The 14,339-nt window shown below is 44.5% G+C and overlaps 1 protein-coding gene across 10 annotated transcripts in view; it reads left to right on the top strand.

Moving 5' to 3' along the window:
* COL7A1 (collagen type VII alpha 1 chain) overlaps positions 1–14,339 on the top strand; it is a 121,581-nt gene that overhangs the window by 85,582 nt on the left and 21,660 nt on the right. For 9 of the 10 annotated variants that reach the window (XM_053377943.1, XM_053377940.1, XM_053377946.1 and 6 more), the window contains 19 exons: positions 961–1,005; positions 2,596–2,667; positions 3,625–3,669; positions 4,559–4,621; positions 4,867–4,911; positions 7,286–7,321; positions 8,497–8,532; positions 8,830–8,874; positions 9,188–9,220; positions 9,462–9,524; positions 9,637–9,672; positions 10,055–10,135; positions 10,753–10,821; positions 11,221–11,256; positions 12,005–12,046; positions 12,143–12,187; positions 12,402–12,446; positions 13,157–13,192; positions 13,980–14,039. In XM_053377943.1, the coding sequence (XP_053233918.1) occupies positions 961–1,005; positions 2,596–2,667; positions 3,625–3,669; positions 4,559–4,621; positions 4,867–4,911; positions 7,286–7,321; positions 8,497–8,532; positions 8,830–8,874; positions 9,188–9,220; positions 9,462–9,524; positions 9,637–9,672; positions 10,055–10,135; positions 10,753–10,821; positions 11,221–11,256; positions 12,005–12,046; positions 12,143–12,187; positions 12,402–12,446; positions 13,157–13,192; positions 13,980–14,039 (933 nt within the window). Of the gene's footprint in view, positions 1–960; positions 1,006–2,595; positions 2,668–3,624; positions 3,670–4,558; positions 4,622–4,866; positions 4,912–7,016; positions 7,053–7,285; positions 7,322–8,496; positions 8,533–8,829; positions 8,875–9,187; positions 9,221–9,461; positions 9,525–9,636; positions 9,673–10,054; positions 10,136–10,752; positions 10,822–11,220; positions 11,257–12,004; positions 12,047–12,142; positions 12,188–12,401; positions 12,447–13,156; positions 13,193–13,979; positions 14,040–14,339 lie in introns of all 10 variants that reach the window. The other variant, XM_053377944.1, reaches the window with a different exon arrangement.

The following is a 14,339-nucleotide window of genomic DNA, read 5'->3' on the forward strand; positions in this document are numbered from 1 at the left end:
CTAGTAGTCACTGAAAATTTTAATTTATTAGACTTCAGAGTGATTGCCAATCTGTCTCTCTGCATCTATCTCTGAGAACAGTGTGCATTTACAAATGCAGCTTCAGGACAAAGATTATATACTTGTTTCGAGGATATAAATCCTTCTGAGACAAGATATTTGCCTCAGGGTAATTGGTGTCAGTCCAGTCTGGAGCAGGCACTGAGGGCTGCCTTACTTGGAAACAAAGTAGAGAAAGTAGACAGTTCTTGAATAATGAAATACATGTGGGATAAGGAAAACCCACAATTCTGCAGATAAGCATCGGAGGGAGGGAAGCGGATGTGTACCACTTTTTCTGCTTGCTGTTTTTCTGCTCCAAATCACCCTCATGTGGCTTTTCTCCACCAGAGAATTCTATACTCATGTTTGTTTATTTTTTTGCTTGTTTAAAATATTCATGAGTTACTTTTCTAGTAAGAAGTCTCAAAAGTGATGTACAATCATAAACCAAGCCCTAAGCACATGTAAATAACACTAAAATATTTAAACTGGAAGATTAAAGCCAACACCTCAACCCAAGTTTGGAACTCTGCTCAGGTCAGGGAGAAATCACTTGGGGAAGGGAAGTAAAACAGAGAGACAAGCAGACAAGGACACGGTTAAGAACCCTCCCCTATACTGCTTTTTGGTTCTGAATCCCATTTTCAGGAAGTTTATTTTCTGTAATTTTCTTTCTTTCTTTTTAAAAAGTGGCATCTGGGCCCTGTTACAGATGTTTTGCCTGTAAAGTATAGTTCTGAATGATATACCTGTGGTGGGCCTATCTCTCTGTATTCCTCATTCATCCCATGCCTTTAGGAGTTACTGGACAATGTCTGCTGTTGTGACACATTGTGGGTGGGGGTGAGTAAGACTTGGATCACTTCTTTGGCAAATCCTCCATGTATTTGGTCATTACCCTGTTTCTCTTGTCCCCAGGGCAGAGATGGCTTACAAGGGCCACCAGGGCCACCAGGACCCAGGGTGAGTGATTCCTTCAACCATATATGTGTGTGTGTGTGTGGTTAATATGAGCTCAGCATCTGGGGACGTGTGTGTGTGTGTGTGTGTGTGTGTGTGTGTGTGTGTCCCCGTCCCTTAGATGCTGAACTCATATTAAGCTTGTTCACATATTGTACTAAACACAGCTAAAAGCTGTTTCTACACAAGCGCATATATTTTTGTAAAAGAATGTACACTTTTTTATTTTTGTAAAAGAATGCACATAGTTTGATTTGTACAGCCCAGCTCTTGTGAGCACAAATGGTACACTTATTGAATGTAACACGAGGAAGACCTATAATAAGTCAATGTAAAATGGTGTTGAGTTATATCCTGAATTCTTTGAACTCTGTGAGAAAATCCCTGTGAGAAAACCCAAGAAAAGGGGAGAGATAGACATGTTCTTCTGCTTCTAGTCCTTGTGGATTGTACCCTTTGGCCATGAATGCCTTGCCCTAGACAGCCTTGTGTGCTTCCTTGGACTGGCAATTCAGTGTTTTGAAGCTCAAACAGATCCCATCCCTTTACTCCTTCCTCTGTTGCTATTTTGCCCTGCCTACTTACTGGCTAGATTTCTAATGGGAATAAAAATTAAAGCTTTTCCCTAACACATGCTGCTCTAAATTGATACCAAGCCTCAGAAGGTAGTGTTAAGCATTGCCCGTCTTCCAGCTGAGTCCAGGGTCTTCAAATTTCGCTGTCCACTTTAATTAACTAGAAAAAGCTCAATGAGTAAGTTATGAATGCCCATCAATGTGAGGTCAATCTCACCCCCCCTTACACACACACACACACACACACACACACACACTTCTGCTCCTGGGCTTAAGTTTGATTCTGTGTGAACTTTTTTGAATTTGGGTCATAGCCTAGAAGAAGAGGAAGAGTTTGGATTTGATATCCCGCCTTTCACTCCCTTTAAGGAGTCTCAAAGCGGCTAACATTCTCCTTTCCTTTCCTCCCCCACAACAAACACTCTGTGAGGTGAGTGGGGCTGAGAGACTTCAAAGAAGTGTGACTGGCCCAAGGTCACCCAGCAGCTGCATGTGGAGGAGCGGAGACGCGAACCCGGTTCCCCAGATTACGAGACTACCGCTCTTAACCACTACACCACACTGGCTCTCATAGCCTAGAAAAATCAACAGATTTAATCAAGCATAAGGGATAGCTTGGATAGCTCAGCTGGTTACAGCATGGTGCTGATAATGCCAAGGTTGCAGGTTCGATCCCTGTTAGGGACAGCTGCATATTCCTGCATTGCAGGGGGTTGGACTAGATGATTCTCAGTGTCCCTTCCAACTCTACAGTTTTATACCCAGGGAAAGATGGATCCTAAACTGCATGTGGAACAGACACAGGTACCCTGATTAAGTCAAGCAATTCCTACAGCTCTATTAGCGGTTAGTTCTTGAGAGGTTATCCAAGTATTGGAATATCCACATAAATGTTCTTTGCATGTAGTGGAGAACAGTATGTGACTTTCTGGCGGAGTACAGACAAAACATGAGTGTGCAAGGTCTTGTCTCTGTGCAGGAGGAGAAACCCCATGTGCAATTCTTCTTATTTTTCCAGGTGGATGGAGCGGAAGGGGGCCTCCCGGGGCTTCCAGGAGAGCGTGGGGCTACAGGACCCAAGGGAAGCAAGGTTAGTGCCCTTTCCATGCCAGTCTTTTCTCAGCCAATGGAGACTTCCCTACCTATGCACAGAGCAGCTTTAGGGAAGTTCCCCCCTCCTCCCCGGAATAGGGCTATGCTCCACTCTTCTAGTGGTTTTAATAATTTCAGATCTGAGTCCTGTATTTTTCTGACCATGAATGATAGCAGAACTGGCATTTAGCTCCCCAAATCAGGGAGCCTTTCAACCCACAACAGAATCTGAGACTGCAGTATTGTAAACTTTCCCCACTTTGAAGACCCTTTAGTGGGGCATCGGGGTTTTTTAACCAGTTGATAAAATATAAACAGATTTGCTGAATAGCACACCCTCAATTTATCTGCCATTTTGAGATAATGAAGAATGTGATGAGACAACATAATAAGACTATATTAGAAATCTTCAATATGTTCTTTCTGCTTCCCTTTTAATACTCGTCTGTTAAAATTTGCTAAAAGATTCACTTAAACATTAGTTAACTGCATCGCAATCCAGCATAGGTCTGCTCAAAAGTAAGTCCTTTTGAGTTCACTGAGACTTGCTTCCAAATAAGTGTGCATAGGATTGCTGTCTTAAATCTTTGCCTAGTAAATTACAGCCTTAGTAATTTGAAAAATAAAAACAACAACAAAGGTGTGAACCATGTGATAGACACAATCTTGGGAGGAGCAAGGTAGCAATGTAGGCATCATTGCTGAGCTTCACATGATGGCATTTGTTACTACTTGGGCATTATGGGTGATGAAAAATAACTAGACCAGGAATGAAGCATCCATGACCCTCCGTATGATGGATTCCCAAATCCCTTCTGCCATAGCCAGTGATTGGGTTGATGAGGGCTGTACCCCTGCAGTTCCCCAGAGGGCCACAGATTCCCCATCCATGGACTAGAACACACTTCTTTGAGGCTTGCAGCAAACAATTCCCTTTTTCCTTCCGCTTGTACAGGGAGAGCCAGGAGAAGATGGCGAGAAAGGCTCTAGAGGCGATAAGGTCTGAGTATAGTAAGTCTCCCGCCCCTGCATCTCTCCGGCTTCCCCTGTGCCTGCTCTGTGCCTTCGCTTGCCAAGAGGGGGACCTTTTCTTTCCTGCCGAGTGTTTGGCTTTTATCTTGCTTTGAAAATTCTTCTTTTTCTCTATCCCTTTCATGGGTTTCATGAAGAACTCAGCAGTGCTGAGCCAAAAGAGGGGTTACTTGCCCTCCACCCAAGCAGGGGTACAACAGCAGCTATGACTAAGAGTGGGGTATCCCTGTTCACCAAAGCAGGAATTTCCTGGCCTCGCCATGCTTTCCTTCAGAACTCAGCTTTGGGAGCTTGGCTTGCTTATTCCCATGGTTATTCTCCCCCCGCATCCCCTTCCAATACCAAAGGATCCTACTCCACTCCCAGAATTGGGGTGGAAACCATGGATAATGACTGCTGGCACTCCATTCCTCCAGGGTTAGTTAGGGTCTCGGCTCTCTCTGGGTTCATGGTCTTAAACTTCCTTTATGCCAGGATAGCATAAAGTTCTGGTTCAAGGGCCTGGAAGAAAGGTGGGACATGAATGTACTAGATAATATCAAAATAAACTGATTCCAGTGAGACTTCACGTGCTTGCTTTTTTCAGGTTTGCTCTTGATGTGTGCATTCCCCACACGTCTCACTGTTTCTCGGGGGTGGTGGTGAGCCAGGGCTGTCCCAAAACATTGGCAGCCTCCATCCATGCCCTCGGTTGAACTGAGCCCAAGTCCCATCCTGGTCTCCTGGGGAAGCAATGCAGACAAACGCATCATAGTGGGCAGTCAAGGAGAGCTGGATATGGATTGGCCCTTGGGATGGAACGTTGAAACAAAGGGCCCGCCTACTTGCCTTTCAACAAACAACATTTTGAATTGCAGGGTGAAACTGGGCAGAAAGGGGAGAGAGGTGAAGCCGGCGAGAGAGGCAGGGATGGCGCTCCAGTAAGTATTGGTGATGGGCCACTGTTGGAAATGGTGGCAGGGGGAACATAGTTCTGAAATCACAGCTGCCACTGCTGCTTCTAATAATAAACAGCACCCTGCTTTGAGGAGCAGTGGGGTTTGGGGACATATTCCACACCCACCTGCATTTGATGCTGTATTACGCTGTGGCTGCAGAGGTGGTATTTGATGCCTTGTTGGCCTTCTGTTTTCTCTCAATGACCTTGAATTTTATTTTGCTCTAGGGCCTTCCAGGAGAAAGAGGCCTCCCTGGCCCAGAAGGGAAAGCAGTAAGTAAAAGTGGGGGGAGGAAGCCTCAGTATTGGGGTGGGAAATGTGTGTGATTTGGGGAGTAGGACAGAAGGCAGGAAAGAGAGAGCAAAGAGAAAGATTCAGAGCTCAAATTTTTGGAGGAAAGGTGGAGGGTGGGCTTATTGAAATCCACAAGTCGTATTCCCCAGGTCCAGCCTAGGCTTTCTCTCCATAGCCTTCTGAAAACAGTTGCTAAACTGGCATTCCAGGAACATAAGTCTTGCTTCAAGGCTTTCCATCTGCCACACATAAATCTGTATAGTACAGGGTGGCCTAAAAGTTTACAGTTGAGTCAGTGAAATTCATCACAACAGATTATATGGGTACACATAACTAACACACAACAAAGTGGCAGTTAAATTTCAGGCTGGCGGTTGGAAAGTATAGTGGAGTCAGATAAAAGGATTATTTTTCTTTACTGATACTGTGAAATGATGACAGCGAACTTGAGTCAAGAACGAAGAAAGTGGATTCTAAAGCAGTATACCTACTTTTGGGACACCCTGGCTGAGAGACAATATTTTTATATTTATTATATTATATTATATTATAATATAATATTCAACTTGTTATTTCTTTTTATAAGAAGCAATACAATTACATACAGAAGCACACACTGTTACTTTCTGAATGCTTTGTGTTTGAGGTTTGTTTCATATTCTGCATATTTTGCAGAACTTGTTTTGCGGAACTTGTCTATCTGAATATGTTCTTCCAGAGGTTGTCTATGTAGCTGGTGGTTTTATCTGACCAGATTGTTGGTTACTACAAGCTATGAAGCTGCAGTAGTAGCCTTTTTCCACAAAGTCATCCACTGTAGAAGTACTTCATGTTACCTTTTCTCCACTTTCTTAGCATCTGTGCTAGCGTCATAGTCCAGACATAATTGTACCAGATCTCCAAAGAGATTTTTTCTTCAGTTTTCCAACATTTATAAGTTGCTCTTATTTTCCCCTTTACATATTGATAATAGTAGTGTCTGCTAGGCTGGGCACTTGTGATGCTCCTCACTCTGACCATGGAGTCTGGGTAGAATCCCTGAGGCACTAGGAGCCCTGAGTGGTGATGGGCAAGGGGTGGTCCTTCTGCTTGTGGGGCAGACAGTGCTTTACCAGCAGCAGAAAGCCAGGGTGAGATTCAAGGAGAAGAGATATTGTGGGGATAGAGGATTCTCTTCACAATACATTTTCCTTTCACACCTAGTTGGAATCCATCTCTGTGTTGCTGTGTGCCTCCTTCCTTCCCCACAGTAATAATGTGCTTTGCCTTCTATGTTGAGTGTTCTACACTGATGTAACAAACCATTTATAGGACACTCCCCACCCCACCCTGTTGCCTTGAGAACACAGTGGATTTTTGCGGGAATCCACCTCCCATCGATGCTGTCCCTTGCAGGCCATCATCCTACTGAAGAGGACTCAACTGAAGGCGCTTCCTATTCTCCAAAACCTGCAGTGAGGGTTGTTCAACAATTCAGCCCGGTTCTTCTACTGAGTGGAGCAGCCCTGCTCCATAAGAATGTTCAGAAGCATTCAAGCATCCAGACAAATGACTGGAAGCTTCCACACACTGTCTGTGATGCCATGTTCTCACTCTCTTATGGCCTAAGGAGCCCCAGTGGAATGGTCTGTGTGGTGTTCACAGAGGCCATAGCCTCAGATCTGCCTCAGTAGAGCTCCCTTTTGGGACAGAACTCAGCACTTCAGACAGCCAAGAGGAAACAGGATAGCAGCCTCAAATCCCACCCACCAACCCAAGAAAATTACAGTCGTACCTTGGATCCCAAACGCCTTGCGATTTGAACGTTTTGGCTCCTGAATGCCGCAAACCTGGAAGTGAGTGTTCCAATTTGCGAACGTTCTTTGGAACCCGAAAGTCTGACACAGCTTTCAATTGACCGCAGGAGCCTTGTTCCCCAAATGCTTTTGAAGTCGAACGGACTTCCGGAACGGATTCCGTTTGACTTCCAAGGTACCACTGTATGTTTCCAGGCCATTCAGAGGACAGCCTGTCCCCTTTGTTGGAGTGCTTTATGTTGCTGGTTCATGTGTGTCTGTTTTCTGTGTCATTCCCTCCCATCCAGGGCCTGCAGGGTGTTAGAGGGCCCTCCGGCCCAGCTGTAAGTAACCTTTCTTGGTAGGCCTCAGCTGACCTGAGTCATTGGCTGTGGTTGGCTTCCTACGCTTGTTCGCTGTCTCTCTCTTCTCTCTCTGTCTGTCTGTCTCTAGTGCGGTAGGAGCAGCTCTGCCTTGGCATTGTGTTGTGAGATAAGGCAAGGGCCAAGCAAGGCTTGCTTGAGGGATTGCTCTGGGTCTTGCTAACTCTCTGGATATTTGAATTGGATCTTTGCAGGGCTTGCCAGGCTTCCCCGGAGTTCTGGGCAGACCGGTAGGTGCTCCCTTTGCTTCTCCCACCTGCTTGCTGTATTTCACTTGCCCCTCACCTTGCATGTAGCAATATGCCTCTTGCTAACAGTTGTCTATGGAGTGTTTTCGTCTTCACATCACATTATAAGCTTTGTAGGGGAGAAGGTCGGGGCAGGGGGAAGTCGTTGGCAGAGCGGTCAACGCAGAGACCTGGGTCCAGAAGGAATGAAGCCACTTTAACCTCTCTCTGTACCTGTTGAATGGGGGTTCAAGTTAATGAAGCTTGCAGTCAATATTTGTAAACCATTGTTGATGTTGTTGGAGTAAATGCATGAGGAAGAGTCCACAGCTCTAATAGTAATTAAACCATGAGGTCACTGGGTGATTGTAGACCAGGAGTGGCTAACCATGTTTTTTTGGCCTGAAGACCATATTCACCCTTAGCCAACCCTCTAGCATCTGCATATCAGTGGCGGGTGTGGCCACTCAAAGGACTCACAGCTCTTCTCAGGTGACCCATGCATATCAGCTGGGGAAGGAGGGTTATCACCCACTCCCTGCTCATCAAATGATTCATCTGGTGACAAGTGAAGGAGTCATTTGCTTCTGCATCCAGGTGCTGAGCTGTGTTGACTTTATTTGTCGTCCCTCCCCCCCCCCCCTTTTTGCTGCCACTACTAAAATAAGTGGCACCTTACAGGTGGCATCAAAAGTGCTTGGAGGGTCAGGTCAGACCCCCAGGCAGGGGCTAAAGATCTCTGCAGTAGACCAAACGACCATCTCTCTGCCTCAGGCTTTCCTCCCTTACCCCAATAATTTAGAGGTTGTTTTTCCTCTCCCTGTGAACCAATTGAGAGATGTGATGAGTACAAAGAAATTTATTTTGTGAACTGGAGGTGTGCAAGTATACAAGTATGCTTCACAGGAACTTACGCAGTCATTGCAACACCCAAAAAAGTACAGGTGTGGTTTGTGGAGAATCACTGGGAAATGTACTGTGTCCTGCCAGTTCACACAATCCTTTCCCTAAGTGTCTGCGAGCATGAAGAAGCTTGATTGCATTTTGGAAATTCAGTGGTGAAAATATCTCTGAACTGTCCCAAAGTGGAGAGCTCTCCAGGAAGAGAAGTTCATATACTGAGCTTTGGTTTCAGTGCTCCATTTGCAGTACTGATTATGTTTCTTCATTCATTTCAGGGTAACCAGGGAGATACTGGACCACCAGGCCCTCCTGTAAGTAAAACTGGCTTTTTTCCGTGAGATGTTATTGCATCCTAAAATCCGCTTAGCCAACCATGCATAGAAAAATAAGGGTCCTCAGTGTTTGGGGTAAGGATATGTAGTGTGTGCAGTCTGGATTGTTCCATTATCTAGTAGGCTAAGTTCTGACAGGAGACACCAGCTCCGACTTGATCGGAGACAGAATATGATGTATTGCACAAGAGATTTCTGGCAATAGTTGCTTCCTTCATTCAGTATCAACCTTGTTGTGCTTTGGTTACTAAAAATAATTGCCTTTTTTCTTTTCAGGGTCCTATTGGCCCTCCGGGCGCTCAAGGTCCACCTGGAATAAAGGTATGTATCTGATTTGATCACCAAGAAGCCAAAGAATGATAGGGCTTTTAGAACTACTTTCTACCCAAACCAGTGACAGCTGGAGGCTTACACTCCCAGCCTTCACCATTGCCTGTGGGGAACAGCACAAACACATCTCTGAATTCCCATGGAGAACTCTGTTTTCTAAAAAGAAAATGGCATTGGAACCCTATTATGCCAGGTGGTTAGTCCACACTCTTCTTTGCAGAAAATGAAGCAATTAAAACTTACGTATCTGACCGACACAGATTCATAATAATGAGTTGTTGCATTTTATTCTTCCTATTTACAGGGCGATGCAGGAGAGCCTGGCTCCAGCATCCGAGTAAGTACCTCTAGCCTTCCCTCCCCAGCCCAGCTTTCCTGCTGGTTCCTAGTCTCCTAGCCTAATAGATGTCATTTCAGGGCCTTCGCCCATTGCCTAAGTGGTTCTCATGAGTTTGACCTTTCCTTTCTGACTGTTGATATCTCTGTGTTTCTTGAAAAGCCCTGTTAGTTGGGAATTCAGTACTATTGGTCCGGCTGAGTGTAAGTTTGATCAGAGCTTTCTCATCTCTTCATTGCAGGGTTTACCGGGTCTCCAGGGGAATGTTGGACTCCCAGGATCAGTAGGACCACCGGGACCTGCAGTATGTGACCAATATGTTTCCCTAGCTTCAGAGCTATTGGAGAATTAGGTTGGGAAGTTCTTGTCTCCTCCTTCATGTTTATTGATGCTTTCTTGTTTGCATTTATTTTCAGGGTCAACAGGGCCCTCCAGGGTTGCCAGGACAAGTGGTAAGCTTGCTTTGCACCATATGCCTACAGACTCCTCCACACGCCATGCCACTTTACGCAACTGATGGTCGTTCTTCAATGATTCAGGCTTTGGTGCCTGCTTAAGTTGAACCCCCATTGGTATATTTTGGGCCTAACGCCCTTGTGTTTGTCTTTTTGACAAAGAGCAGCTTCACTAACCAATTCTCCTCTTCCTGTGTGGTGGGATTCATTCTCGTTGCCCACTTATCCGAACACACCCAATATGCAACTGGTTCTCCTGGCCACCTGTTTGTCCAAAACAATACGGAATGATTTCGTTGCAAAATATATTGCCTCTGTTGTCCCCCGTGTACAGACAAGTGCAGGCACTAATTCCAGCTGTTTTCTCTCCATGTCTTAGGGTGAACCTGGGAAGCTAGGTGTGCCAGGAAGGGATGGAGTGCCAGGGAAAGACGGGGAACCTGGACTGCCTGGGAAAATGGTATGGCCTGCAGTGTGAGGTTGTAAGCTTCCTATCTAAACTGTGATTCTTTTCAAGACTGGGCAAGACACCAAGACTCAACTTACATGATCTCACCTTGGCTGTGCAACCAAGGTTTGGTTACAGAAGACGGACTTGATTCACCAACTTTGCATTCTTAATACCTCTGTGGCATCATATGCAGACCAGAGGCTTTTAAAAAATCTTCTAAGACACCTAACTCTATCGTTTTGTATGAAGCGTGAGGATTCAGCTTCCAAGTTAGAGAGCAGTAAAGTATTTCCTGTAATGGTTCAGATCACATTTTTTGATAGGGTCAAGTTAGCCATTTTTGAAGCTGAATTCAAGACATAGGGCAGTGGTTTGAAAATGAATTACAGTAGTCATACTTTATGGTCAAAGAGGTCACCTTTTATGTGAAGTCCTCCTCTTCAAAGAAGCAACTGCTCCCAAGCATTTGAGAATCGCTAGCTGTAATCCTGATTGCACAGCCCAGGGGAGTAAGAAACATTTAACACAATGAGACTTGCTTCCAAGGAAATATGCATAGAATTGCGTTGTCATTGTGGGACAAGGGAGCCTACCTAAAGTCTTACATGTTATTAACTGCTTTTCAGGGTGTTCCAGGACCAGCAGGACCTGCTGGACCCAAAGGAGAACCTGGGGATGCTGGGCTCCCAGGACAAGTGAGTAACAATTTTCTTTTTTTTTTCTGGAGCATATGCTTTATCTTTCTCACATTTGTTCCACTAAATATTTTTGTTCTAGTAAATACTGGCTGAATTTTCCGAATATACATTGTTTCTAATGGTTATTTGTTTAAAATATTTTTAACACTGCACTTGGAAGCACTCAAGGTGGCTTGCAAACTAAAAAACAAAAACAAAGACAATTATAATTTTTTTTACAATGAACATTGTCTCTGTTTTATTTAATTTAATGAAATTCAATATACCGTTCAATTCTAGTAAAACCTCAAAGCGGCTTACAAAACAGCAAGAACATTAAATTAAATTTACCAATAAAGGTAATTGTCTCACTTTGCTTTTAAGCATCCATCTCTCTTTCTCCCTGACTGTCTATAGAGTGTTGTGGGGCCTCCTGGAGCAAAAGGCGAGAAGGTAAGCTAAAAACAGGAAAACAGTACAGAGAACAAGGTGAGGGACACTAATTTGGGGGTCACCTCTGATTCCAAAATTTCTTGGGCCTGCCTGGTACAATGTACTGAACAACAGTATGATGCATTCTGGTGGCACAAGTTGACAGAAATATAGCAGACCTGGGTCCTTTGGCAGCTCAGTGAGGATTGTAGAAGCAGTTTCAGGATTATGACTCGAAATCTGCTTGCTGTACAAATATTGAAAAGTGTTGGAGTCTGCAGTGGGTGCAGATCAGTGCTAATTTATTTTATATTTTCTTGCACTTATAGCTAACCGTACTTCTGTCATGCAATCCAAGGTCATGTTTGTCTGGTTCTCGGGTGGTGACCCATCCAGCCACTGATCCAGACCTGCTGAGCTTCCGCATAGTGGTGACCTCATATAGAGCTTTCAAACTGTATCATGGAACTCATATGCCATAACTTGTCAGAACTGTGCTGCCTGTTCACTAGCGCCACAAGCTATAGCTTTTCTGTTTCAAAAATTTTCCAGCAAGACAGAGAAAGGAGCATACTCTCCCTGTGTTCCATAGTCCTCATGGAATCTAAAGAGGGAACTAAATTCAATCAGATAAAACAAATGTGCCTGGCACTTACTTTCTGGAAGTGTAGGGAGAAGAGAATACCAACTTTTGAGGGTGCGGTGGGAAGGTTGACTGGATTTGAAGGGAAGCTTCAGCAGTACTGATAATCTACATTATCTGTTTTAGGGTTCACCAGGTGACTTTGATGGGGAAATTTTTGGAAAACCGGTGCGTTGGCCTTTCTTATTACCTTTTTTCCCATTTCTGTTTCTCAGACTCTTGTTTCCCAAGCCAGGTATCAATGCTGATCTTTCTACTTTACAGGGTCCCAAAGGTGATCGAGGCATTCCAGGCCCTCGAGGAGAAAAGGTGAGAAACAGATTTCAAGGAAGGAGCCTTGGTGCGCTCTCTCTGAGTCTCTGTCTATCTGTCTGTCTGTCTGTCTGTCTGTCTCTCTCTCTCTCTCTCTCTCTCTCTCTCTCTCTCTCTCTCTCTGGAAGCTGAGGGCTTCATGGAAGCCCTTGAAGCCTTGGCTCATTTTCAGTGTAGATACCTCTAGATAACTTTCCTTTCTCCATGCTAGGGTGAACCTGGGAATCAAGGAGATCCTGGAGATCCTGGAGAAGATGTACGTACTATGTAAAATGAAATGCTTTATCAAGTTACCACTGCAAGGAGGTACCCCTGTCCAATGAATGTGACTTGGGTGTTGGAAGAGTAGCCATGCATCATCTGATTTCCTAAAATGGGGTGCCTGTTTCCCTAGGGAGGCAACCTCCTAGGGTGAACGATTGAACGTGTGTGTGTGTGTGTGTGTGACTGGAGGGGCAATACGCTATGTAAAAACATAGCTGCCTGATATTCATGAAGCAACACAATCCTACCTAGATGAAAATATGTGGACAGGCTAGGCAGTGACAAAAGAACCCGAGGCAAGTCCTGGACAGGTGAAAAATAGACCTTGTAAAGTGTGATAGATTGAAATGACTTTATTTTTAGAGTGGTTATTCCTAATTTAGTGCAATACCCTGGGGAGGATACCCAGTACCAACAAAACTGGGCAACCTTTTCTTTAAAACCCCCAAAACAGAACTCAGTCTATAACATACCCAAGCAACTAGTTCAATGGTTACTAATGCTTAACAAAATCTGTCTTCCTGTAATTTAAACCCGTTACTTCCTGCCTATCCTCAGAGGATATGATGGCCATCTTTTTTATAGTGCCTTTTTTGTATTTGAAATGTGTTGCCACATTCTTTTCTCTCCTGCTACCTTAGCATCACTCTTAGCAATGCATCTAACACCTTTTGCTATTTTTCTGCTTTTGGATTTTAATAGGGAGCCAAAGGATCATCTGGAATCAAGGGAGAAAAGGTATACAGTGGTTCTCATGTGTTTTGTTGAAGCTTCTGTTGGTTAAAGTCCAAATGTTTATTAAATCTTTTCAGTGTGCTTTTCTTGTCCATGTACAATATTCTTAGATGTTCCTAACTCTGCATTGTCCCAAGTATCTGTTAGTGGCCAGGAACTCAGTAGCATTCAGAATGGTGCTCATAAATGGGGACTGAAGGCATCCATGTTATATTTCATCTGAACTATCCTGTTCTTGTCCAGTTTGTAGCCCACAGAGGAAGTTTGCCCAGTCCAGTCCAGTCCCCACTGAGCCTGCTGAGTTAGGGAAGTTGTTGTCTCAACCAGAGCCCAGAGTCATCTTGGGTTCTATCCCCTTGGAAGAGCTGTGAGCAGCCTTTAAAAGGCCTGTAGCTATTCTGCAGTCGCATGGCTCTGTGTGGTTGGGAAACAGGAGAAGCTGCAGGTGACTCAACCTCAGACACTGAAGATGATATGAGAACCACATCCTCATCCCAGGACAGTGTAGAAGTAAGTGCTGAGGGATCCCCTTCAAGGGAGACAGCCAATACACCATCTACATCCGCCTGAGATTGACACTGGGACCCCAAGGTAGGGACCATGACATCAACTTGCTTCCCAGTCAGTGAGTCACCTGAAAATGAACTAAATTATGCCATCCCTTCCATGTGAGCTAACCACCCACCATTTGCGCTCTCAGTGCAGTCTATTGGGACATAAGCAAGCAGAGCTTAATATTTATTCATTATCTAGACACACAATTGCTTTTTCTTTCATCTGCATCATTCAGGGTTCACTTGGGATTGGCCAACAGGGACCTCCTGGGCAAACTGGACCTCCAGGATTAAAGGTAATCCCTTTCTTGTTACTTCTGTGACCCCATGGTATGCAGCTTTTCGGAAATGTTCACATTTCCCCCCATTTTGCTCCTTTGCACAGCTTTAGCCTCAGGATGCATAAGCCTCTTCAAACTATTTCAGCACTGTCTTTGGTGGACAGCTCCTGTGAAGAAACTTTGCTATTCTTCTTATGGTTTGCAAATCAGAACCAGGAAAAAGTAACACCAAAGTACTATGTCTTAGAATACAGAACCAAATACAGAGGAATGTTAACGTTCCATAGCTGAGATTGTAAATTTGGAAATTGCTTC

This window comes from Podarcis raffonei, chromosome 2 (assembly GCF_027172205.1).
Source record: "Podarcis raffonei isolate rPodRaf1 chromosome 2, rPodRaf1.pri, whole genome shotgun sequence".
In the NCBI taxonomy this organism is placed as follows: Eukaryota; Metazoa; Chordata; class Lepidosauria; order Squamata; family Lacertidae; genus Podarcis; species Podarcis raffonei.